Here is a 24,609-nt window from a genome sequence, read left to right on the forward strand (position 1 = left end):
AGGCCTTTAAAGAAATTAACACTGACATTACCATTCAACACTTAATAAAATCCAGAAATAATCCGAACACCCCTCAGTTGGGGAATGAATAAACAAACTGTGATGCATCCACATGGTAGAATACTACTCAGTAATGAAAAGGAATGGGCTCCTGATCCACACATCCATAGATGAAACTCAGAACACTGTGCTAAGGAGAAGAAGCCAGATTCGGGAGGCTACCTGCTGCATCGTTCCCTTTATGTGACATTCTTATAAAGGCAATCCTACCGAGACAGGAAGCAAGGTGTGGATGCCAGGGGTGGAGGGGAGCACCAGGCTATATAGCGGGGCATGGTGGAGTTTGGGGCTGAGGGAGCTGTTCTATGTCTTGATTGCGGTGGTGGCTACACGGCTATAAACATCTGTCAAATTCCTCAAGCTGTATACCTCAAAGGATGAATTTTACTGTAAGTAAAAATACCTTAATTTAAAAAATGGGGGGAGGATCCTGTAAGGATAGGTCTTATGAATATCACTGATGCCTTATATTAGTGGGGCACTCACACACATTTCCACACTTGCCACCATTATTAGGGCCTCAGAGTCAATTTGGGGCAGAAAGCAGAGCTAAGCTGAGTCAAGAGACCCTCCCCAGCCAGGGTCAGACCAGCTCGGTGGGGGAGCACTCTTTCCACCACAGTCCTACCTCTGCGGAACACATAGGGCTCTGACCCCATGTCCCACCCCCGCCACTGGGACCATCCACATACTCATCGTTGAGGCCACATCTCCGGCTGGTGGGGTTCCCGTACTTCCAGAGGGTGTCGGTGAGCTCCTGGTAGAGGGTGTCTCCGAGACTGCGGGGGATGCCCTCCCAGGCCAGGATGAGGATGACGATCACGGCGTTCTGGCAGTGGTGGCCCGCCCGGTGCCGCACCAGGCAGAGCAGCTTCTCTTCCAGCGTGTGCCTGCGGATCACCTGTGGGGAGGCGGGGAAGGGGGGCGCTGGGAACCACAGGAGTCAAGCGCCCGCGCTCATCCGCAGCGGACACCACACACCCCCCTCTGCCCACAGACCCGGGTGCAGCTCTTCTGGGCAGTGTCCCAGGGGAGTCATACCCTGGCGACCACAACCACACAGGCTAAAGGACCATTGTAATTCGGAAAAGAAAAACGTTAAAGTGCAAAATAAAAAATAATTACTACAAAACCTAAATAATTGGTGATTTACATAGACTTAGGAATAAAAATAAAACTTAGCAGTAGCCACAGGACTGGAAAAGGTCAGTTTTCATTCCAACCTCAAAAAAGGGCAACGCCAAAGAATGTTCAAACTATCGTACAATCGTGGTCATTTCACATGCTAGCAAGACAATGCTCAAAATCCTTCAAGCTAGGCTTCAACAGTACATGAACCTAGAACTTCCAGATGTACAAGCTGGATTTAGAAAAGGCAGAGGATCCAGAGATCAAATTGCCAACAAGGCAACTGCCAACAAGATTAAGTAAGGGGAATTCCAGAAAAACATCTATTTCTGCTTCTTTGACTACACTAAAGCCTTTGACTGTGTGGATCACAACAAACTGTGGAAAATGCTTAAAAGACACAGGAATACCTGCCTCCTGAGAAATCTGTATGCAGGTTAAAAAGCATCAGTTAGAACCAGACATGGGACAATGGACTGATTCAAAACTGGGAAAGGAGTACATCAAGGCTGTATATTGTCACCCTGCTTATTTGACTTACATGCAGAGTACATCATGCAAAATGCCAGGATGAATCACAAAGTGGAATCAAGATTGTCAGGAGAAATATCAACAACCTGAGATATGCAAATGATACCATCCTAATGGCAGAAAACAAAGAGGAACTAAAGAGCTTCTTGATGAAGGTGAAAGAGGAGAGTGAAAGAGCTGGCTTAAAACTCAACATTCAAAAAACGAAGATCATGGCATTGGTCCGAACACTTCATGGCAAACAGATGGGGAAACAATGGAAACAGTGATAAACTATTTTCTTGGGCCCCAAATGCACTGCAGACAGTTTCTGCAGCTATGAAATTAAAAGATGCCTGCTCCTTAGAAGAAAAGCTATGACAAACCTAGACAGCCTATTAAAAAGCAGAGACATCACTTTGCAGACAAAGGTCTGTATAGTCAAAGCTATGGTTTTTCCAGCAGTCATGTATGGATGTGAGAGTTGGACTATAAAGAAGGCTGAGCACCAAAGAAATGATGCTTTCAAACTGTGGTGCTGGAAAAGACACTTGAGAGTCCCTTGGACAGCAAAGAGATTAAACCAGTCAATCTTAAAAGGAAATCAACCCTGAATATTCATCAGAAGGACTGATGCTGAAGCTGAAGCTCCAATATTTTGATCACCTGATGTGAAGAGCTGACTCACTGGAAAAGACCCTCATGCTGGGGAAGATTGAGGGTAGGAGGAGAAGAGGGCAACAGAGGATGAGATGGTTGGATGGCATCATCAACTCAATGAACATGAGTTTGAGCAAACTCTGGGAGATAGTGGACGACAGGGAAACCTGGCGTGCTGCAGTCCATGGGGTTACAAAGAGTCAGACGCAACTGAACTACTCAACAAAAGGAATAAAATCTATAAATAAAATTATAAGCCAAAATTTCAGAAATTTTTACATTGTCCTAAAACATTTGCAGAGAAAATGGTGCATATGTGCATGGTTTTTGTTAAAAAGCAAGGGCCTGGACACTATGGAAAACAGTTTTTGGTAGTTCCTTGGAAAGTTAAACATATGTGACCAGGCACACCTAAGAATACAACCAGAGTTTCAGGATGGCATGATGAGAAAATTTTGGAAACAGTGGTGATGGGTTGCATAACAATGTGAATGTAATTGATGCCACCAGATTGCACATTTAAAATGATTAAAATGAAAATTTTATGTTACATATGTTTTAACAATTTTTAAAATTAGTAATGCAATACCACAGAATTGTGTACTTTAAATGAGTGAATTTTATGGTATGTGAATTACATCTCAATAAGACTGCTAAAAAAAAAAAGCATAGGCCATGGGGCACTGCTCTGCTCCTCAGGGTCCAGCCGTCCAGTCACCCAGGCTCTCACCTCACTCTTCACCCACGCCCTAAACACTGTCCTGGCTCACACAAAGCACAAAGGGTCCAGGAGTGGGCGGTGAGGTGGCTGAATCTCCCCTCCAAAAATCCCAAGGCATTCTGTGACTAGATAAGATGTGGGGGCCTGTGAAGAGGGAAGACTGGGAAGGGCTCTGAGTAGCAAGTGGAGGGATAGGACTTGAGACAGGGATTCTACAAAGTAAGCAGGGGGCTCCCTTACATTCATAGCTACATGCTTTAGAAGGGGGAGCAGATGGTTGGGAGAGGGGTGAAATGGGGAGACCACTGACATAAGACAAGCAAAACGGATGAAGTCTGAACTAGGACACTGAGGAATGAACAGGAAAAGACACGGATTCTAGAGAACTTCAGGAGAAAGGTGACTTTGGGACCACCTCACTATAGGAGCTGAGGGCCAGGCAAAAGTCTTTTTTTTTTTTTTAGGCAAAAGTCTTAAATGACATTTTGCAGTGCAGAAAAGTGGGTGAGTGTGGGCAGTGCTTCCTGGCGGGGGGCAGGGAGCACTCCACGGTGGAGGCACTTTGGAACACTGGAGTGGCTATTCTGAGCAGAACCAACAGAATCGGTCTGGAGGGCAGGAGGTGTCTGGGCTGGAGACAGACTTGTCCACAAGTACATCAGTGCAGGCTGATGCTGAGAGCGCCACCAGGCAGGCAGTATCAATAAGGAAAGCGGGCCAGAGGTACAACTAAGGAGTGGAAGGTGGGTGGGAAGCCAGACCCCTCTCCATGGGCCACTGGCTGGTGGGAATTCCAGCCAAGCATACCTAGCCCTTCCAGTTTGGGAAGAAGAAAACAGAAATCCAGATTTTCACATGAAATCTCTCCTTTTAAAGATATGAACACCACATTCATTTTTTAAATGGTGGGAAAAAATATGTAACATAAAATTTAGCATTTTAAGTGCACAATTCAGTAGCATTAAGCACATTCACATTATATAAACTATCACCAGAACTTCTTTCATCTCCAGAACTTTTAATTTTCCCAAATAGAAACTCTCTACCCACTTAATAGTAACCCTCCATTCTCCGCTGAGCCCAGCCCACGGGGACAACCATTTTGCTTTCTGACTCTATTAATTTGACTGTGCCAGGTACCTCACATAAGTGGAGTTGTACAACATTTGTCCTTCAGTGACCAGCTTAATTTCACTTAGCATGACATCCTCAAGTTTCATCCATGTACCAGAACTTCCTTCAAAATTTAAAGGACTTTAGGGTTTTCTATGTAGAGGATCATGTCACCTGCAAACAGAGAGAGTTTCACTTCTTCTTTTCCTATCTGGATTCCTTTTACTTCTTTTTCTGCCCTGATTGCTGTGGCCAAAACTTCCAAAACTATGTTGAATAGTAGTGGTGAGAGTGGGCACCCTTGTCTTGTTCCTGATTTCAGGGGAAATGCTTTCAATTTTTCACCATTGAGGGTGATGCTTGCTGTGGGTTTGTCATATATAGCTTTTATTATGTTGAGGTATGTTCCTTCTATTCCTGCTTTCTGGAGAGTTTTAATCATAAATGGATGTTGAATTTTGTCAAAGGCTTTTTCTGCATCATTTGAATCAGTTCTAATGAGATGGATGAAACTGGAGCCCATTATACAGAGCGAAGTAAGCCAGAAAGATAAAGACCATTACAGTATACTAACACATATATACGGAATTTAGAAAGATGGTAACGATAACCCTATATGCAAAACAGAAAAAGAGACTCAGATGTATAGAACAGACTTGTGGACTCTGGGAGAAGGCGAGGGTGGGATGTTTCAAGAGAACAGCATTGAAACATGTATATTATCTAGGGTGAAACAGATCACCAACCCAGGTTGGGTGCATGAGACAAGTGCTCGGGCCTGATGCACTGGGAAGACCCAGAGGGATCGGGTGGAGAGGGAGGTGGGAGGGGGGACCGGGATGGGGAATACATGTAAATCCATGGCTAATTCATTTCAATGTATGACAAAAACTACTGTAATGATGTAAAGTGATTAGCCTCCAACTAATAAAAATAAATGGAAAAAAAAAAATTTAAAGGACATCTTGTATACTAAACAAAACATACCTGAGCCAAGAGTTCCTGCTTTGAGTCATAGCAGTGATGGAGGCCAGCACCTCCACCCTTTGTGGAAGCAATGATTGCAACATCATTTATAAAATTGTTTTTGTGGATCAGTGAATATATGAACTGCCACTGATCATTTCCGTGTGTGGCTGGCTTTCTGCAGACTGAGCCGGGCACTTCATGGGCATGCACACATAGTAGGTAGTAGGGTGTGCCTCAGCAGAGCACTGGCTAATTACATTCATGTGCAACACACGTTCAGAGCACACAGACAGGCCTGTGCCGTCAGAGCGCGGACTGAGGCCATGCCCTACAGGTTTCCGCGTCTGCGCGTGCCTGTGCATGTGTGCTCAGCCATGTTCTGACTCTTCGCGACCCCATGGACTGTGGCCCACCAGGCTCCTCTGTCCATGGGATTTCCCAGGTAAGAATACTAGACTGGGGTGCCATTTCCTCCTCCAGGGGGATCTTCCCAACCCAGGGATCAAGCCTGGGTCTCCTGCGTCTCCTGCACCGGCAGGCAGGTTCTTTACCTCTGAGCCACCTGGGAAGCCCTAAATGTGCCTAGTCACACGTAAATGTGCAGAGGCAGGAGCAGACAGCCCTGTGACCACACCCTCACAGGCCTCTGGATACACGCAAAAGAGCTATAACCAAGCGGAGCTCCCTATCCACACTCTATGAAGGAACCCAGTAGGACGAAATACACAACGTGCAGAAGTCAGAGTCCAACGTAAGGTGTGAACACACCAACACTCAGAGCACAGCAACGCAGACGGTTCACATGCCATCACAGGACTGTAAACAAATCACCGAGGTGTGGGGCAGGGGTTCCCTGAGCGCAGAGCAGAAACCCAAATCTATTCCCCCATCACTCTCAGCCTTGGTCTGAGTTCCAGCACTGGGGTTCCACAGGTAAGTCTGCTCTACCATGCGCCCGGTGGGCCTTCAAATATCTGCCTTCTGACCTGTTACCATTACGGGCTGGCCCAAGCAGCATCTCCAGAGCTCTTCTACCAAAAGCCCGTTTATCGTGTCTGCACTGTTTGCGTCTGGTATGCCTCCATTTATCCTGAGCCTTTGGGATCCTACCCGCGTCGCTCCCTCATCTCCACGCTTCGTGACTTCCACACTTTGTACAGGCCACCCTAAAATCTGAGATTACCAGCAGGCTCTCTGGGGGGGGGTCCCCACTGGTTTCTTAGATCATTCTCTGAACACACATTTGCTGGGCCTCCATGATGCACCTCAGCTTTGTCGCCCAAGATCCCAGCTGGCTAAATCTAAAACTTGTCGGGCACACGGCTTGTAGCTGAAGGTCATGGCTGCAGACCCAGAAGGAACCCTGGCTGGAACGAACACCCAGGACCTAGACACGGGGTGGGGCGGGGCGGCGGGGAGAGCATGGAAGGCGCTGGCCAGGCCAGCACAGGAAGCTGGGAGCTACCACCCCCCACGGCGATGGACCACGGCCGTGCCGCCACTGAGAACAATCTGTCCTTAGCATTTGTGGGCCATTTCCACACGGGGGCAGAGAAAGGGAACCTCTGTCCCTTCTCTAACTTCCAAGGAGGTGGAACTCTAGATGAGCCCTACAACCGTAATACATAGGGTTATTTGATGGCTGTGTAGGCAATAAATAAGGGAAATTCACCACCCTGTGGGAGATGGTTAGAAAACAAAAAACACAGTACTGCCATTTTCTTGCCACTGTATTAATAGTTCTATGATCTGCCACTCTTCTCATTAACAAAATTTCCCTCCTCTCTCATTTTATTTTCACTCATCAGATGTGGAATTTCCTCACCTCTCCATCACTATGTATTCCCTTCTATATGAGCTTTTCTTTCAAAAAGAAAGAAGATGAGCATTGGTGATGGGCACTCCCCCAGGCTTGGTGATATTCACAAGCTATTCCAACCTTTGGACAAAGCACTGTGTTCATGTGCCCAGCTCTGGGCATTTGCCCACAGAGCCTGGAGGGACCAGAGTTCTGAGGACCACGTTCTTCCCTCAATCATTCTGTTTTTCTCTCATGGCCCCAGAAACGGATCTCACGCTTTACCTGGGCGCCTTCCTCCCCAGCCCTCAGCAGAGACACATGAGCGTTGGTCAAGAGCAAAAGCTTCACCATGGGTGTCTGAGGATTAAGATGCATATTCTTATCCTCAACACTGTCCACAGAGCCAACTGTGGCTTTAAGGGGGCAACTGTTTCTGAAGCGGAAAAGTCTGCCAATGCCCCAAGGATCTTCAGTTTCTTGCCCAACACTTTGGAATTCCTCAACGACTACATAAATTAGCAGGAGGAAGGGAAAGACACCACTTCCCTGATGGGTTCTCTGGGAGGGATAACACCCCACCCTGATCAGCCAGAGAAATAATTAACCTCCTACTATAATGACCACCTTTCACGAGGGTGGGGAAAACATTCTTTTATATACCCCTGAATACTCTTACGTATTTCAGATTTTTCCAGACAATTCTGTGCTACCATCTGAAAACTGCTACAAATAGATATGTGGTAGTTCAGGTTTAGATACCTATTATTTTCATTAAACATAAAGGTGCAAAGGGGTGGGATACAGACCAAATAAAAACAGAGTCTGACAGAGCTCATGTTACTACCATCTTTCACTCGAAGTGAGCTGAGTGCATGTTCACCCTGCCTTTCTGCCTTTGCCCACATGACTCTCCTCACCAGGAATGCTTCTACTTCTCCTCGCCCATTTAATAGGGCCCTGTGCATATCCACCTTCTCTGGAAGACCCAGCCTGAACTCCTCCTGCCACTCACATCCCTTGCCCCTGAACTCAACACCACCAAGCCTGCCTCTCAATGTTAAACTCTGATTATTCAAGTCTTCACGATCTTACTTCCTGCTGTCTCTACATTCAAGCAGTTTGAACACAGGGACAGAGCCTTCTATTTTCCATGCATATTCTTCCTACCAAGCAGTGAACAATTAGCTACCTGATAAATTTGCTGCTGCTCTGGGCAGGGTTCTATAGTGGTTCTAAAGTGCTCTATGAGGGCTGGAAGGACAGGTCAGAAAACTGGGTGAAACTGGGGTCTGAGATACTGATGATCCCTCTGCCATGATACGCTGGCTGCCTATAGGAAACAGTGGCTCAGAAGTCAAGCAGATGCAATGCTGTCCTGATTCTGCCCAGGGGCGTGGTTCTCATGGACTAGAGACAGGGACACCCAGCACCAGGGCACACAGCGGGGGCAGAGGAGTCACGGTGGGGCCCAGCCTTGAGCACGATGATGTCTCCAGCTACCTTCCGCATCTCCTTCCCCTGCAGCCCTGAACGACAACGGCAGTACGAGTTGAGCATAACAACTAGAGAAGTTCCAAGGCCAGCCCTGGACATCAGGAGCTGGCATTTAAACAAAGTGAGGACCAACAGCTGAGGCTGGGGGAAGATGACCCTAACCAGCACCAGATGCTGGCTCATAGCTCCCTGGGTGGTGCACACGTCTGCCCCCAACTCCCCAGTCCAGTTTGGGCTGTGGAGCTTTGACACGTACCCACTTTGCGATGGGGCAGCCACGTGAGCTCTTCCCTTCCTTCCCCGTGTAGATGACCTTCTCGATCCGGATGGCTTTCCCCTTCTCTCCGTACCTGGAGAGCAAGACAGAAGCCACCATTAGCACACCTGAATCCCAAAGGAGTCCTGGTAAGAAGGCAAGTCTCAGCGTGTTTCCGCTTGGGTTTCTAGTTACCATGGGGGCAACAGAAAAGGAAGAGAAAGATTTAAACATTTATTCAGTGCTCGAGCCTCTGGGAACACACCTCCACTTATAGACCTCAGGGCCTCTGGCCCACCTGGCTCCATCCTGCCCCAGGGCAGAAGGTCTCTGATGATTCTCTCTGAGCCCTCAAACCAAAGGCTCAACATAGGCATTTGTATGCAGCCCTGTTAGCAGACTTAGCTACTTATAAAGTCAATAAAATTCAATAGACAAAAGAAAACAAATGGGGGAAACCCTTATTACTGTCTTTCAACAATCCCCAAATGACATTTGAACAGATGAGGACAGATAGCTGAGTCCAGGGGGAAGTGGCCTCCCCAGGACACACTGGCTCCGAGATTCCCTTGGACTTACAGGAAACACGCCTGTTTCCTGCACACACCCCTGCGCTGGCCCACACACGTGTGCACACACTCAGGGATTCACCACGTGCAGAGGTGAGGAAACTGTGGCCCTCGGAGCTGAAATGACCTGCTGAAGGGCACACAGCTACCTGGGGGCAAGGCCGGCTACAGTGCAGCCACGGAGGTCAGAGAGCTGGGCCTGAGAGCCCACACAGCCCTTTCGTTACAAGACTGTGGCCAAACGCCTGAACTTCTCTAAGCCTCAGTTTCTTCATCTGTAAAATGGACATAAAAATGGTTCCTGTCTCCTAGGCTTGGCAGTGCCTTAAAAGCACTGGGCTGGCCAAAAAGTTCAGTCGGGAACAGGGGCTGGGAAACCTGAATGAACTTCCTGGCCAATCCAATACATCAAAGTTTCTGGCACAAAGGAAGAGCCCAGTAAGTATTCTTCACACTGCAAACATCCATCTTACTAACTTGTCTTATTTTTAATAGCTTCTAGTTTCTAATACAATATCATATCATCTGAGAATAATGGTTATTTGCCAGCTTCTCCTTTCCACTTTCCATGGCTTTACTTCAGTTTCCTGTCTGTCTGTACTGGCCAGCGCTTCCAGAGCTCTTGCAGGCATCTTTGCTTATTTCCTGACTTTCCTAGAAATGTTTCCAAGGACTCACCCCTGAGCATGCAGCTTGCTAACTTTGGGCTAGAGACAGAGACTCCCTTATTTTGAAGAGCTCTATTAACGGTTTCCTGTTCTAAGAATTGTTAATCAAGAATTGATCAATTTTGGTGGCCCAGTGGTTAAGAATTCACCTGTCAATGCAGAGACATGGGTTTGATCCCTGTTCCGGGAGGACTTCACATGCTGAGTGGCAACTAAGTCCGTGCGCCCTAAAGCCCATGCTCTGCACCAAGAGAAGCCACTGCAATGGGAAGCCCATGCACGGCAATTAGAGAGTAGCCCCCAGTCACCAAAACTAGAGAAAGCCCACATGTAGCAATGAAGACCCAACACAGCCATAGATACATTTTTAAAAAACTTTAAGAAAAGAACTGATCAATTTTATCAAATACATTTTTAACGACTAAGGACACAGAAGAATGGTTTTTCTCCTTTGGTCAATTAACAAGGTATGCTATTTTAACAGACTGTCTAAATCCAACAATTGTTATATTTCTGTAACAAATCCAATTTGGTCATGGCATATTATTTCAATATACTATTTAATAGAGGGTAATGTTATCATAACTACTAGGCATTTGTATCATAACTATTACAACTACTACTGTTTTACATATTATTTATATAAATTCATATACAGTTATACATAATTCTTTATCTTATCCACTTCACTTCTAGGAATCTCTGATATAACTTGTACAAATACACCAAGATTTAGGAACAAGATATTGTTGCATCAATGAGAAAATTTGGAAACAACAAAAATATCCAGTATTGTTGTTGCTTAGTTGCTGGGTTGTGTTCAGCTCTTTTGTGACCCCATGGATTGTGGCCTGCCAGGCTCCTCTGTCCACAGTATTTCCCAGGCAAGAATACTGGAGTGTGCTGTCATTCCCTCCTCCAGGGAATCTTCCTGACCCAGGGATAGAACCCAGGTCTCCTGTGTTGGCAGGCAGATTCTTTACCACTGAGCCACCAGGGAAGCCCAAATATCTAGTACAGGACTAGCTAAATAAAACATAATTAAATAAATGTCCATGCCAGTGGAAAACCATTTAGCTATCAAAAAGGATTCAACAGAATTATATGTACTGACATGAGAAAAACTAAGTGGAGGGGAAAGTATCCACCAACATGGGTATAGTATTCTTGATCCCATCTTGTTCAAAATTTCTCTATATACATGTTATCTTTGTAAATGCTCAGAAAAAAATCAAACTTGAAAAAATTTTTTCTTCTCGGAGGATAATTACTAGAGAGCTTTATTCACTATAAGCTTTTTAAAAATGGCCTTTTATAGACATGTTTTATTTTTGTAACTGGAAAAGAAAACAGTACTTTTGAAAATGATGATCTAAGGTCTCTCTGAGTTCAATGTTCTCTGTTTCACTTAAGTCCTCGGGAATGAAGTGAAAAGCTGATAACTGCTACACTGAAGTTCTCAGGCTATGTTATAGAACGTGTTTGCAGACAGGACCCTGGGGGGTTTATATAGCATGGTCTGGCTCAAAAGGAAAAGACCAGATAGTGCTGCTTTTGTCTGACTCCTGGAAAACTTTCAACCCCACAAGCATTTATCAGGAAGTGGCCCATGCGCACAGAGCCTGGGCACTGTATGTCCTGGGGCCGCAGTGGGAAGAATGACCCAAGGTGACCATACCGCTCTCACCAAAACCCACAGGATATCGTCGTTCCCCACAGAAGGGTGAGTTGAGGACACAGACTCGGGCTTTCTGACCAAGACCTTCCGCACTGTCCTATCCTCATGAGAAATGCTTCTTGCAGTGAACCTTGTATTTCAGAGCAAATAAAAGGGCCAAGCACTGTCTGATCAGGCAAAATTTTTTTTAACCAGGACTGTCTCTGTGTTTAAAGACAACCAACAACTCTGGATTTAGCTCTTTTTTTCTTAAATGTCTTAGTTTCTTGCCTATCATTAAGAGGTTAGAATATAGGTGAACTCCTAGACCCTAAAGTAAAGTCTGCAAGGATAGGCTGAAACTTTATTTTAAAGGGTAACTTGATCGTCTTAGCCAGTGATTCTCAAAGGTGGTGCTGGGACCAGCATGCAGACTCTCAAGTCCCATCCCAGGCCTGCTGTTTCAGAAACCCTGGGCTGGGGTCCAGCCATCTGTGCTTTCACAAGTCCTCCAGAAACCTGAAGCATGCTCAAGCTTGATAACCGCTGATCTAAAGTTGTGATTCTTTGGGGTTACCTCCATCACACAATAATGAGACCAGTTCCCCCCAAACTCAGAGGATTTGCTAGCAGGGTGTTGGTGCTTCATTCCCAGAATGAACATTTACTGAACTGCCAGGCTGCAGAGAAGCCCCTTCCCAGTTAGAGGACATGTGGCCCTGTGCACCAGGCCCTTCTCAGATATGGGTTTGAACACCCGACTCCAATTACCTATGACGACAAGGACCTGGGTACCTAGGGGGTATGGAACCCATTAACAAATTTTATAACATTTCAGGACTTGCTTTGAACCTCCCCCTCCTTCCAAAGTCTTTACCAGATAAGCTAAAAGCACCAACATCCCCTGGGTTTCAGTTTTCTTCCCTCCTCGTCTTGGCCAACTCCTGGCTGTAGATTGGTCCTGCAGACAAAGGGTGGGGGCGAAGTCTAGAGAAAGGGGTAGCTCGGATCATTCCCAAACTAGACTCCCATCGAGGTGAGTTTCAGCAATCATTCATTCCCCTCCTTGTTCCGGAAGAAGCTTAAAAAGATGTCTATGTGATAAAAACAACAGGTGATAAAATCAGGGTAAAGGGGGAAACAGACAGACATGATGTTTGTATGTAAAATGCAAACGGTGGGATCTTATGCATACTTTAAAGAGATGAGTCTAGAACATTTCATCACATAAGAAATCAAGGAAGCTAATGAAGGCTCCTTAGGGTCACGTCAAAAGGACTCAGGGGTGAACCTGCATAGACTTCCATGGGCCAAAGATGAGAAATCACGTTCCTCCTAATGAGAATACACAAATCTGGTGCTAAGCTTACTAACAGCCAACATAAAGATGGAAACACAATCTGTTCCATGATTTACAAGGTCCTTAAGATAAAAATAAACCAGTTGCTGAGGAAAAACACAAGTATTCCTGGTCTTGAGAGGAATTCCTCCCTTGGATCAGTTTCTGAAGAATCTACACTTGGCTGTTATTTTTAAAGCAATGAGAAAAAAGGAAAGGACAAATCTCAACTGCATCATTATCTCTTAATCCTTATTTCAAAACACACTCTTCTATAACTAAAAGTTATTTAGAGAGCTGTCTAGAAATCTTATAAAATTGTTACCAAGAAACAAACAAATGTAAAAACCATCCCAGGTCAAACTTGTATATCTGACGCCACTGCAGCCCTCAACCTGTAAACAATGGTGTCAAAATTCCTCTCAAAAACCGCTGGCCAAAATGATGCCCACTCCAACCTCCAAGCTGCAAGACATATACACGCGGGCACATGCAGGGGTGCGTGTTAAACCACACACACTGGGTTTTTTGAGTATAATTGCTTTACAAGGTCTGGTACTCTTCTGCTGTACCATGAAGTGAGTCAGCTGCAGGTATTCATACATCCCCTCCCTCCTGGACCTCTTGCCCACCCACCCCCGCATCCCACCCCTCTAGGGCATCACAGAGCATGGACCTGAGCCCCCTGCGCTACAAAGAAGGTTCCCACGAGCTACCTATCTTACACATGGTAGTACATACATATGCCAACGCTACACTCCCGATTCCTCCACGACCCCTGTCCACACGTCCATTCCTTACATCTGCATCTCCATTCCTGACCTGCAAACAGGCTCCCCTGAACTGTTTTTCTAGATTCCACATAATTTGTGTTCATATATGATATTTGTTTTTCTCAGCAATCCCACATACTGTATTGAAAGTGAAAGTTGCTCAGTCGTGTCCAACTCTTTGTGACCTCATGTACCATACAGTCCACGGAATTCCCCAGGCCAGAATACTGGAGTGGGTAGCCTTTCCCTTCTCCAGGGGTTCTTCCCAACCTAGGGATCAAACCCAGGTCCCCTGCATTGCAGGTGGACTCTTTACCAGCTGAGCCACAAGGGAAGCCCAAGAATACTGGAGTGGGTGGCCTCTCCCTTCTCCAGCAGGTGTTCTCAACCCAGGAATTGAACTGGGGTCTCCTGTATTGCAGGCAGATTCTTTACCAATTGAGCTATTAGGGAAGCCCACATACTGTTTTTAAGTGTTCCCTTTTCTCCACATCCTTGCCAACATTTGTAATCTGTAGACTTTTTGACAATTTTCATGGACTCAGAGGTGCTCTTTCAATCAGGCTTGAATTTACAGATTGGGTCTTTAATCAAATGCTTTTCTGATGGGCTACTATGAATATAAATGTTTCCAGATGGTACAGGATAATTAAGAGTGTTTACAGCAGATCACTGTCCTCCATCCACCTTACCTTTTATTCATTCGGGGACATCACTACAGTTATGCAATTCAAAATCATGTTTCCTGCTAATTTATCAGTTTAGCTACACTGGTCAGATAAAATTGCTCCCCAAATTTCTGGAAATTCTAAGCTACTTAGCCCTTGGCCTTCCACATCTGTATGTATATGTATGAGCAAACACATTTATGTCTTACATAATCTGTGACTTTACTATTAAAATACTAATAAACCTTAGTTATTAAAAAACCCACAGTCCATGTGGATATCATGCAGACACCCTGTATGTAATATTTACGAGTAAGGACCAGGTGCTTTCCAGACATCAATTCCATTTATCCTCATAATTCTCCTTCAATGTACATGCTTTTATCATCTCCATTCTGTAGATAAGAAAACCGAGTCACACAGAAGTAGAGCAACTTACCGAAGAACTCAGCAGTGAGTGGAAGGGCCAGGACTTGGACCTGAGCTCTAGCTCCAGGGTCCCAGTGTTCCCAATCACCGAGCTATTTTACTGCTCTACACTCTGGGACTCATAGTATTTAGTATCTACTGGGGACACACATGGATTTAAAAGTTTCTATTTATATAAAACTGCTGTTAAAAAAGCAGAACAGAGCTATTAAGCAAAAGCCCTACAGTCTTGTGTTGAATTGTAAGTGTACATAAACTCAAATGTATTTAATCACTAAACAGTAACAAAAGTAAAAAACCTACACATATATCTTGGCTCTTTCTACTTGAAATGGCCTAGAGAAATGGGCACTCCCAGCACCTGGAGTCTCTTTTCTAAATAATTTTTCCGCCATAAAAATACAAGAAATCAAAAACTCCTAGGATCATGTCAAAATGACTCAGGAGATCACGTAAATAGGTGCCCACTGGCCAAATATGAGGCATACATTCCTCCTAGTGGTGATACAAAACATCACCTAGGAATAGTTTTAAAAGAAAGAAACAATCAGATTCTGATCAAGCCTTTAGATCTAACTGCCAATTTACAGGACACAGGGCAGAAGAACCTGTTAAATACCACAGGGATGGTAGCAGCAAAATTCAGCCATGGGAAACTCCACAGGACCCACAACCATTTAACCCCATTTCTTTAAGGAAAACTATGTCAATAAAGAGTGAGAGAAAGCAGGGACAGAGGAATATATGAAGGGCAGACCTACAGACAGAAAGAAACCCAGAGCACTGGTGGGGTGGAAATCCCACATTCAACTTTTCACAGTCTGGGTATCAGGGATTCCTTTCTGTAGGCTGTCTAGTATAAGGCAATGAAAATGAGAGGTGCTTAAAATGCACATTCTATTAACAACTTGCCCATTTCTCCTTGGACATCTGTGCATCACTCACCGCTCCTCCATGAGTTCCCGGATGGAGGCTACTGTGGGGCCAGATCCCAGATGAGTATAATATGGACCTTCATCTTTCTCCACTATTTGTTCTGCAGAAACAGAGTAAACATGATTTGGAGACATCAATTCACCAACAGAAATTCAGGAAGGCAAACCACCAGTAGGAAAATGAATGGTACATTATAAAACAGGAAATTCAAATGGCTTATAAACATATGAATACATTCAATCTCATTAGAAATCAGGAACTACAAATTAAAATCACAATGAAACACCATTATACATAGACCAAGTTGGCAAACATTTAAAAATCTGATAAAACTACATACTATCAAGACTGAGGTCTAACCACTTTGGCATTCAGTTTATCATTATATATTATCTAAACCAGAGGTTAGCAAAGCACTCCATTTTAAGGTACAGACCCCAAACAAACTGAAAACGAGGACTCCAACAGCACCTGTATGCCGTGTCCACTGCAGCATACTCATGAGAGCCAAAGGTGAAAACAGCAGATGCGTCCATCAACACAGATGAACAAAATGTGATATATCCATACAATAGAATATTATTTGACCATAAAAAGGATTTTTTCTGATACATGCTACAACATGAATGAACCTGGAAAACATTTTCCTGTTGTTCAGTTGCTCAGTCATGTCGTGTCCCATACTTGTGACCCTATGCACTGCAGCATGCCAGGCTTTCCTACCCTTCACTATCTCCCTGGGTTTGCTCAAACTTGTCCATTGAGTCGATATTGCCATCCAATCATCTGATCCTCTGTCACCCTCTTCTCCTCTTTCCCTCAGTCTTTCCCAGCATCAAGGTCTTTTACAATGAGTCAACTATTCACATCAGGTGGCCAAAATATCGCAGCTTCAGCATCTGTCCTTCCAATGAATATTCAGGACTGATTTCCTTTAGGATTGATTGATTTGACCTCCTTGCAGTCCAAGGGATTCTCAAGAGTCTTCTTCAGCACCACAGTTTGAAAGCATAAATTCATTGTCACTCAAACTTCTTTTGGTCCAACTCTCAGATCCACACATGACCACTGGAAAAGTCACAGCTTTGACTATACAGACCTTTGTCAACAAAGTGGTGTTTCTGCTTTTTAATATGCTATTTTGATTTGTCATAGCTTTTCTTCTAAGGAGCAACTGTCTTTTAATTTCATGGCTGCAGTCACCATCTGCAGTGATTTTGGAGCCCAGGAAAATAAAGTCTGTCACTATTTCCATTCTATTCCCATCTATTTGTCATGAAGTGATGGAACCGGATGCCATGGTCTTAGCTTTGAATGTTGAGTTTTAAGCCAGGCTTTTCACTCCTCTTTCACCTTCATCAAGAGGCTCCTTAGTTCCTCTTCATTTTCTGTCATTAGGTTGGTGTCATCTGCATTTCTGAGGTTACTGACATTTCTCCCAGCAATCTTGATTCCACCTTGTGATTCATCTGGCCTGGCATTTTGCATGACGTACTCTGCATAGAAGTTAAATAAGCAGGGTGACAATATAAAGCCTTGACATACTCCTTCCCCAATTTTGAACCAGTCTGTTGTTTCATGTCTGGTTCTAACTGTTGTTTCTTGGCCTGCATACAGGCTTCTCAGGAGGCAGGTAATGTGATCTGGTATTTCAATCTCTTCAAGAATTTCCCACAGTTTGTTGTGATCCACATAGTCAAAGGCTTTAGTGTAGTCAATGAAGCAGATGTTTTCCTGGAATTCTCTTGCTTTTTCTATGATTCAGTAGATGTTGGCAATTTGATCACTGATCCCTCTACCTTTTCTAATTCCAGCTTGTACATCTGGAAGTTCTCAGTTCATGTACTGCTGAAGGCTAGCTTGAAGGATTTTGAGCATTATCTTGCTAGCACGTGAAATGAGCACAATTGTGCAGTAGCTTGAAAATGCTTTGGCATTACCCTTCTTTGGGATTGGAATGAAAACGGATCTTTTCTAGCCCTGTGGCCACTGTTGAGTTTGTCAAACTTACTGATATATTGAATGCAGCACTTTAAGAGCATCTTTTAAGATTTTAAAAAGGTCAGCCGAAATTCCATCATCTTCACTAGCTTTGTTTGTAGTAATGCTTCCTAAGGCCTACTTGACTTCACACTCCAGGACGTCTGGTTCGAGGTGCGTGACCACACCATCGTGGTTATCCAGGTCATTAAGACATTTTTTGTACAGTTTTCCTGTGTATTCTTGCCACCTCTTCTTAATCTCTTCTGCTTCTGTTAGGTACTTACAGCTTCTGTCCTCTCCTGTCCCCATCTTTGCATGAAATGTTCCCTTGTTATCTCTAATTTTCTTGAAGAGATCTCTAGTCTTTCCCATTCTATTGTTTTTCCCTATTTCATTGCATTGTTTACTTAAGAAGGCTTGCTTATCTCTCCCTGCCATTCTCTGCATTTAGTTGGGTATATCTTTCCCTTTCTCCTTGGCCTTTCACGTCTCTTCTTTTTTCAGTTATTTGTAAGGCCTCCTCAGACAACCACTTTGCCTTCTTGCATTTCCTTTCTTGGGGATGGTTTTGGTCTCCACCTCTTGTACAATGTTATGAACCTCCATCCATAATTCTTCAAGCACTCCGTCTACCAGATCTAATCCCTTGAATCTATTTGTCACTTATATAATCATAAGGGATTTTATTTAAGTCATACCTGAATGACCTAGTGGTTTTCCCTACGTTCTTCAATTTAAGTCTGAATTTTGACTTAATGATCTGAGCCACACTTAGCTCCTGGTCTTATATTTGCTGACTGTATAGAGCTTCTCCATCTTCCGCTGCAAAGAATATAATCAATCTGACTTTGGTATTGACCATCTGAAGAAGTCCATGTGCAGAGAATCATTGCTTGTGCTGCTAGAAGAGGGTTCTTGCTATGACCAGTGCACGCACTTGGTGAAATTCTATTAGCCTTTACCCTTCTTCATTTTGTACTCCAAGGCCAAATTTGCCTGTTATTCCAGGTATCTCTTGACTTTCTACTTTTGCATTCCAATCCCCTACGATGAAAAGGACATCTTTTTTTGGTGTTAGTTCTAGAAAGTCTTGTAGGTCTTCATAGAACCATTCAACTTCAGCTTCTTTGGCATTAGTGGTTGGGGCACAGACTTGGATTACTGTGATGTTGAACGGTTTGCCTTGGAAACGAATTGAGATCATTTGGTAGTTTTTGAGATTATACCTAAGAACTGCATTTCAGACTCTCTTGTTGACTGTGAGGGCTACCCCATTTCTTCTAAGGGGTTCTTGCCCACTGTAGTAGATATAACAGTCATCTGAATTAAGTTCATCCATTCCCATCCATTTTAGTTCACTGATTCCTAAAATGTCAATGTTTACTCTTGCCATCTCCTGTTTGAACACTACCAATTTACCTTGATTCATGGACCTAACACTCCAGGTTGCTATGCAACATTACTCTTTACAGCATCGGATTTTACTTTCAGCATCAGATACATCCACAACCGGGCATTGTTTCTGCTTTGACTCAGACTCTTCATCCTTTCCGGAGCTATTTATCTGCTCTTCTCTAATAGTATATGGGACACCTATTGATCTGGGGCGGGGCTTATCTTTCAGTGTCATATCTTTTGCCTTTTCATACTGTTCATGGGGTTCTCAAGGCAAGAATGCTGAAGTGGTTTGCCATTCTCTTCTAAGGTGGGCTATGTTTTCTCAGAACTCCCCATCATGACCCGTCCATCTTGGGTGGCATAGCATGGCTCATGGTTTCATTGAGCTACACAAGGCTGTGATCCATGTGATCATTTTGATTAGTTTTCTATTCTAGCTCCTTCTGTCTTCTCTCTGATGGATGAGGATAAGAGGCTTGTGCAAGTTTCCTGATGCGAAATAAGCCAAACACAGGAGGACAAATACTGTATGATTCCACTTATATGAAATACCTAGAACAGGCAAATTCATAAAGGAAAAAGTTAGATTAGAGGTTACCAACAGCTGGGAGGAGTGAGGAATGAGGACTTACTGTTTCATGGGTACAGTTTGTTTAGAGTGTTGGAACAGTTTTAGAAATAGATAGTGGTGATGATTGCATAATACTGTGAATGCAATTAATGACACTAAACTGCGTGCTAAACAATGATTAAAATGGCAGATTTTATACTACATATATTTTAACACAATTTTAAGAAAAGAAAGGAATAAAGTACTGATACATGCTACAATAGGGAGACACCTTCAAAAACATTATGCTAAGTGGAAAAGTCAAGACACAAAATATCACATAATAGCATGATTCCATTCAAATGAAATATCCAGAATAGGTAAATCCATAGAAACAGAAAGTGGAATCATAGTTACCAGAGGCTGGAAGGAAGAAGGAATGGAGAGTTACAACTTAATAGGCGCAGGATTTTATTCTGGAGTGATGAAAGTGTTTTGGAATTAGACAGAGGTGATTATTTCACAATACTGTGAAAGTGCTAAATGTCACTGAACTGCTCACTTTAAAATGCTTAGTTTTATGTTATACAAAGTTCACCACAATTTAAAAAAACTGATTCATACAACAACATGGGTGAGTTTTATATGAATTTTTCTAAGAGAAAGAAATAAAAGACTATGTAATAGTAACTCTGGAAAATGCTATCTTGACTGGATACTGTAAGGCTATAAACAAAAGAACTTTATACAAATACTGTAAAATACTGTACTACGGCTGGTAAATTTGCGTCATGTCTAGGGAAACATACAACTAAACACAATGTGGTATCCTGCAATGGTTCCTACAACAGAAAAAGGACATCAGTGGAAAAACTGACAAAATCCAGAAGTCTATAGTTAACAGTACTGTACCAACATTAAGGTATTAGTTTTAAATGTACCATAATTATGTACGACATATATATTTAGGGTATATTGGGTAAAGGGCATATAGGAACTCTGCATCAACTTTGCAACTCTTCTATAAAATTATTTCATAACAAAAAGTTTTAAAAACAGAGCTTCCCTGGTGGCTCAGTGGTAAAGAATCCGCCTGCCAGTGCAGGAGACACAGGTTTGATCCCTGACCCAGGAAGATCCCACAGGCCACAGAACGACTAAGCCCATGCACCCCAACTATTGAGCCTGTGCTCTAGAGCCCGGGAGCTGCAACTGCTGAAGCCCACGTGCCCTTGAGCCGGCGCTCTGCAACTCAAGAGAGGCCACAGCAATGCCTGCACACGGAAATCAGAGCAGCCCCCGCTTGCCACAACCACAAAAAAGCCCGAGCAGCAGTGAAGACACAGCACATCCAGTGAATAAATAAAAGCTTTTTTAAAAAAGAAAAAGAATTTCTCCAAGGGAAAAAAAAAATTTTTTTTTAATAAAACACTATGCAGGGGACCCTAATTTGCTGGTTTTGTCCTAGAGGAATTCTTGGCCACATGCATCAAAACATGTACAAGGATTTTCACAGCAACATTATTCACAGTAGTCAAAACTGGAAACAACTCATAATCCAGCAACAATGGACTAGACACATAAAACACAGTAGAGTCATATAACAGCTTATATCCTGCAATGAGAACTGACAAATTGCAGCAACATGGTTGAGCACCACACCGCCACAGTCAGTGGAAGAAGCACAGTACATAATAAATACAGCAAGACTGTATTTAAATAATATTCAAACCCAGGTTCAACCCACAGAAATCCATGCATAGGTCTAAACTAAATTAGATATTCAATGTTTTTTTTTACCTACAAAAAACTGGCAATTTCATATAGCTCAATCTTAATATAAAGAAAAACTAGGAAATCATCATCACAAGTCAAAGAGTGGTTGCCTCTGGGGGATGGGAGAGAAAGGTGATTGGGAAAGGCATACAGGGGATTTCTGGGGAACTGGAAATGGCCTACTACTTGATTTAGACAGTGGTTACACAGGTGTTCATTTCATAAATATTCATTAAACTGTACATGAATGTTTCGTGTACTCGCCCTATACATGGAATTCACAACTTTTAAAAGGTAAAAAATTAATGTTGTACCTATTCTATGTAGAACATTATCCTCAGTTTTAGGGGGAAAGCAAGACAGAACAATAACTAATTGGGCCTTTAAAAAGTTTATAGTCTAACGGGGTAAGATAAGACCCACATTTAAGAAGATACGTTATAGCACTTCCAGTCAAAGAGGAAAGATTCATTTTTCAATGCATTGTGTTGGAACTGGGGGAAAATTTGATCCATACTGAATACCTTGCCCCCAAATGCATCCCAAACAGTTAAAGATTTAAATACAAAAAATTAAACAAGTTCTTGAAGGAAAAAAATGGATGCGTTTTAAAAAATAATCATGGAAATGGGAAGGTCTTCTCTAAGTATAAGATGAAATTCTGAAGCCAATACACACAGACCCTCCCCAAACTCTGACAAATATAACTAAAGAAAAATTTATAGTAATAACTAGCAAAAGTCAAGTCAAAAGACAAAACACCACACTGGAGAGAAATACTTGGATCTCACACCAGACAAATGGTTGCTTTCTTTAACATATCAAGTGCTCCCACAGCAAAGTAAGGTCAATAATACAAGAGGTAGAAGAAAAAAAGATAAAACTGGTTCTTTGAAAGGGAATGAAAATGGGTCAAACATATGTAAAGGTACAATAAAGTACCAGTTTTACCTTTCAGATGAGTCACCATCAAAGTCTGATAACTCCTCATGTTGGTGAGGGTACAGGAAAACAGGCAGTATGGAAAGTAATTTAGCAATATATCAAAATTACAAATGCCCAATCTGCTTGCCTCAGTAATTTCAAAGAATGTCAAATTCTTCTAAGAATTTATTTCTAGGAACTCAGATATACATACATATGTACAAAGTGATATGTATATAAAAGAATACTCACTGCATTATTTGTAATGGTAAAATATCAGAAACCTAAATGTCCAGAATACATTATGTATTATAAATATATTATAGCACATCCATATAATGAAATACTAAGCATCTACCAAAAGGAATAGGCAGCTCCAGATTTACTGACCAAAAAATGACCTCCAAGATATTTTAAGTGGGAAAACAAGCAAATTTCAGTATAGCATGTGTCATGTTACAGTTAGTATACACACCATCATACATACATCAGGATGTACGCACACATAAAGGTGTGTCATTACCCACACTAAGAATAAATGTAAGAGTTAGACAAGGTTTGTGAAAATGAGTTCAGTTGTATTTCTGGTTTAAAATAAACAAACGGCTGGCAATGGTGTGCTCATCAGCAGAGGAATTAACAACCGATGGAAGCTGTCTACTGCTTATGGTCTCTGCTCAGGGAGACTCTTCATCCCACTCTGGATTAGTGTCATGGTCTCCTAACTGGTCTCAGCCCTCCAAAGACCATCCTACACAATACTACCAGCTATGCTCTCAAAACAGAAATCTGATCAGACCAGTTTCACGCCAGACAGAAGATAGAACCCAAATTCCAGAGCAGAGTCCACATGGCTCCCAAAGAGTCATCTCTGCATACCTCTCAGCCTCGCATCCTGCAGCAGTCAATGTAGCTCCTTTCACACAACCACGCAAGACTCCTGTGTCTTGAAACACATCTTCCCATTGGCAGCAGTGACTTTATTTCTTTCTTTCTTTGGAAAACTCATGTCTTAAGGCCTAGTTTAAATGCCACCTTTTCTGTGAAGACTTTTTAGACTTCCTCTTACCCTCTGGACTGCCAGAGCACCTTGCATACAACAAAAATATCAAAGCAGGGATCACATTTTTATTGTTACCACATCACAGCAGAATGAACACAGATTTTACAGAGACCTGGGCAACTGGTGAGTTATCTTCCTAGCCTCTCTAATCCTCACACCTTCTTGTGTAAAATACATAAAGGGCCAAGTGCAGTATTGGGAGTGTAATATGAACTCAATATGCAGCTGCTGTCTAGGCTCTGCCAAACAAACTGTCTGACTGTGACCAAGTCACACAATACTTAGGAGCTTCAGAGCAGTGAAAGTAATGTTTCTATATTTTAGAACTGTTGAGGATTACGTGAGATGTAAGGCACCTAGCACAGTCCATGACCTATCAATGTGTAAACGTTTTAATCCTTTTCAGTGAAATATACACAATACCAAATATACACAATTTTGAACCATAAGACAGAGAGGATTAAAGAAGGATGTGTGTGGAGTGGGGGAGGAAAGAGACCAAGGTAAGGGTAGGAAGAGAACGTAAGAATATGAGTGTTGGAAGCAGTGGTCTCAAAGCTCTTTATAGGCACTAGGATACTAGAGTCTGTACAGAAAATAGAACATAGGAATATGCCAGAACTTTGCGGCTCTTGCCGTTTCTACTGTCTGGAGAAAAGTCAAGGCAAGGGATGGACTGTAGGGTCTCACACTGGAACTGGGATGTGATGTAGCTTCTGGGGTCCCAAATCAGAGAAACTCAAAACTTACAATGAAAGGCAGAGAAAGGAGATTTTCATGAGGGAAATCTTGGCAACTCCATCCCAGCAGCTGGGGAAAAAGATATGAAGCTCCAAAACCAAGTTAACCTGGAAATTAGATGGTCAGGATCCTCTGGGAAGGCCACTCACACACAAAGGGCAGACATAGCTCCAAGTGCCAAGCAAAACCAAAGGCATTCTCTTCCTTTCCTATATGGAAAATTCTCTCCCTTTTCCTATACAGATGCCTTGCAGTTTACAAGGCATCCAAGTAGTCCTTTAGAAGTCTTATTTCTCTTAATTACATCCCTTTCCCTGATTTTATGTATATATATTAAAAATATATAATACATTATATTAAAAATATACAATACACACATATAAAAATATATAATACATATTAAAATATATAATACATATATAT

At 42.9% G+C, this 24,609-nt stretch overlaps 1 protein-coding gene across 2 annotated transcripts in view; it reads right to left on the minus strand.

Annotated features, from left to right (window-relative positions):
* TET3 (tet methylcytosine dioxygenase 3) overlaps nt 1-24,609 on the minus strand; it is a 110,252-nt gene that overhangs the window by 16,801 nt on the left and 68,842 nt on the right. For both annotated transcript variants that reach the window (XM_070476046.1, XM_070476054.1), the window contains 3 exons: nt 15,761-15,851; nt 8,713-8,806; nt 753-961 (listed from right to left, as the gene is read on the minus strand). In XM_070476046.1, coding sequence (XP_070332147.1) covers nt 753-961; nt 8,713-8,806; nt 15,761-15,851 — 394 coding nt within the window. The remainder of the gene's footprint in view (nt 1-752; nt 962-8,712; nt 8,807-15,760; nt 15,852-24,609) is intronic.

Source organism: Odocoileus virginianus, chromosome 2 (genome assembly GCF_023699985.2).
Source record: "Odocoileus virginianus isolate 20LAN1187 ecotype Illinois chromosome 2, Ovbor_1.2, whole genome shotgun sequence".
Taxonomy (NCBI): Eukaryota; Metazoa; Chordata; class Mammalia; order Artiodactyla; family Cervidae; genus Odocoileus; species Odocoileus virginianus.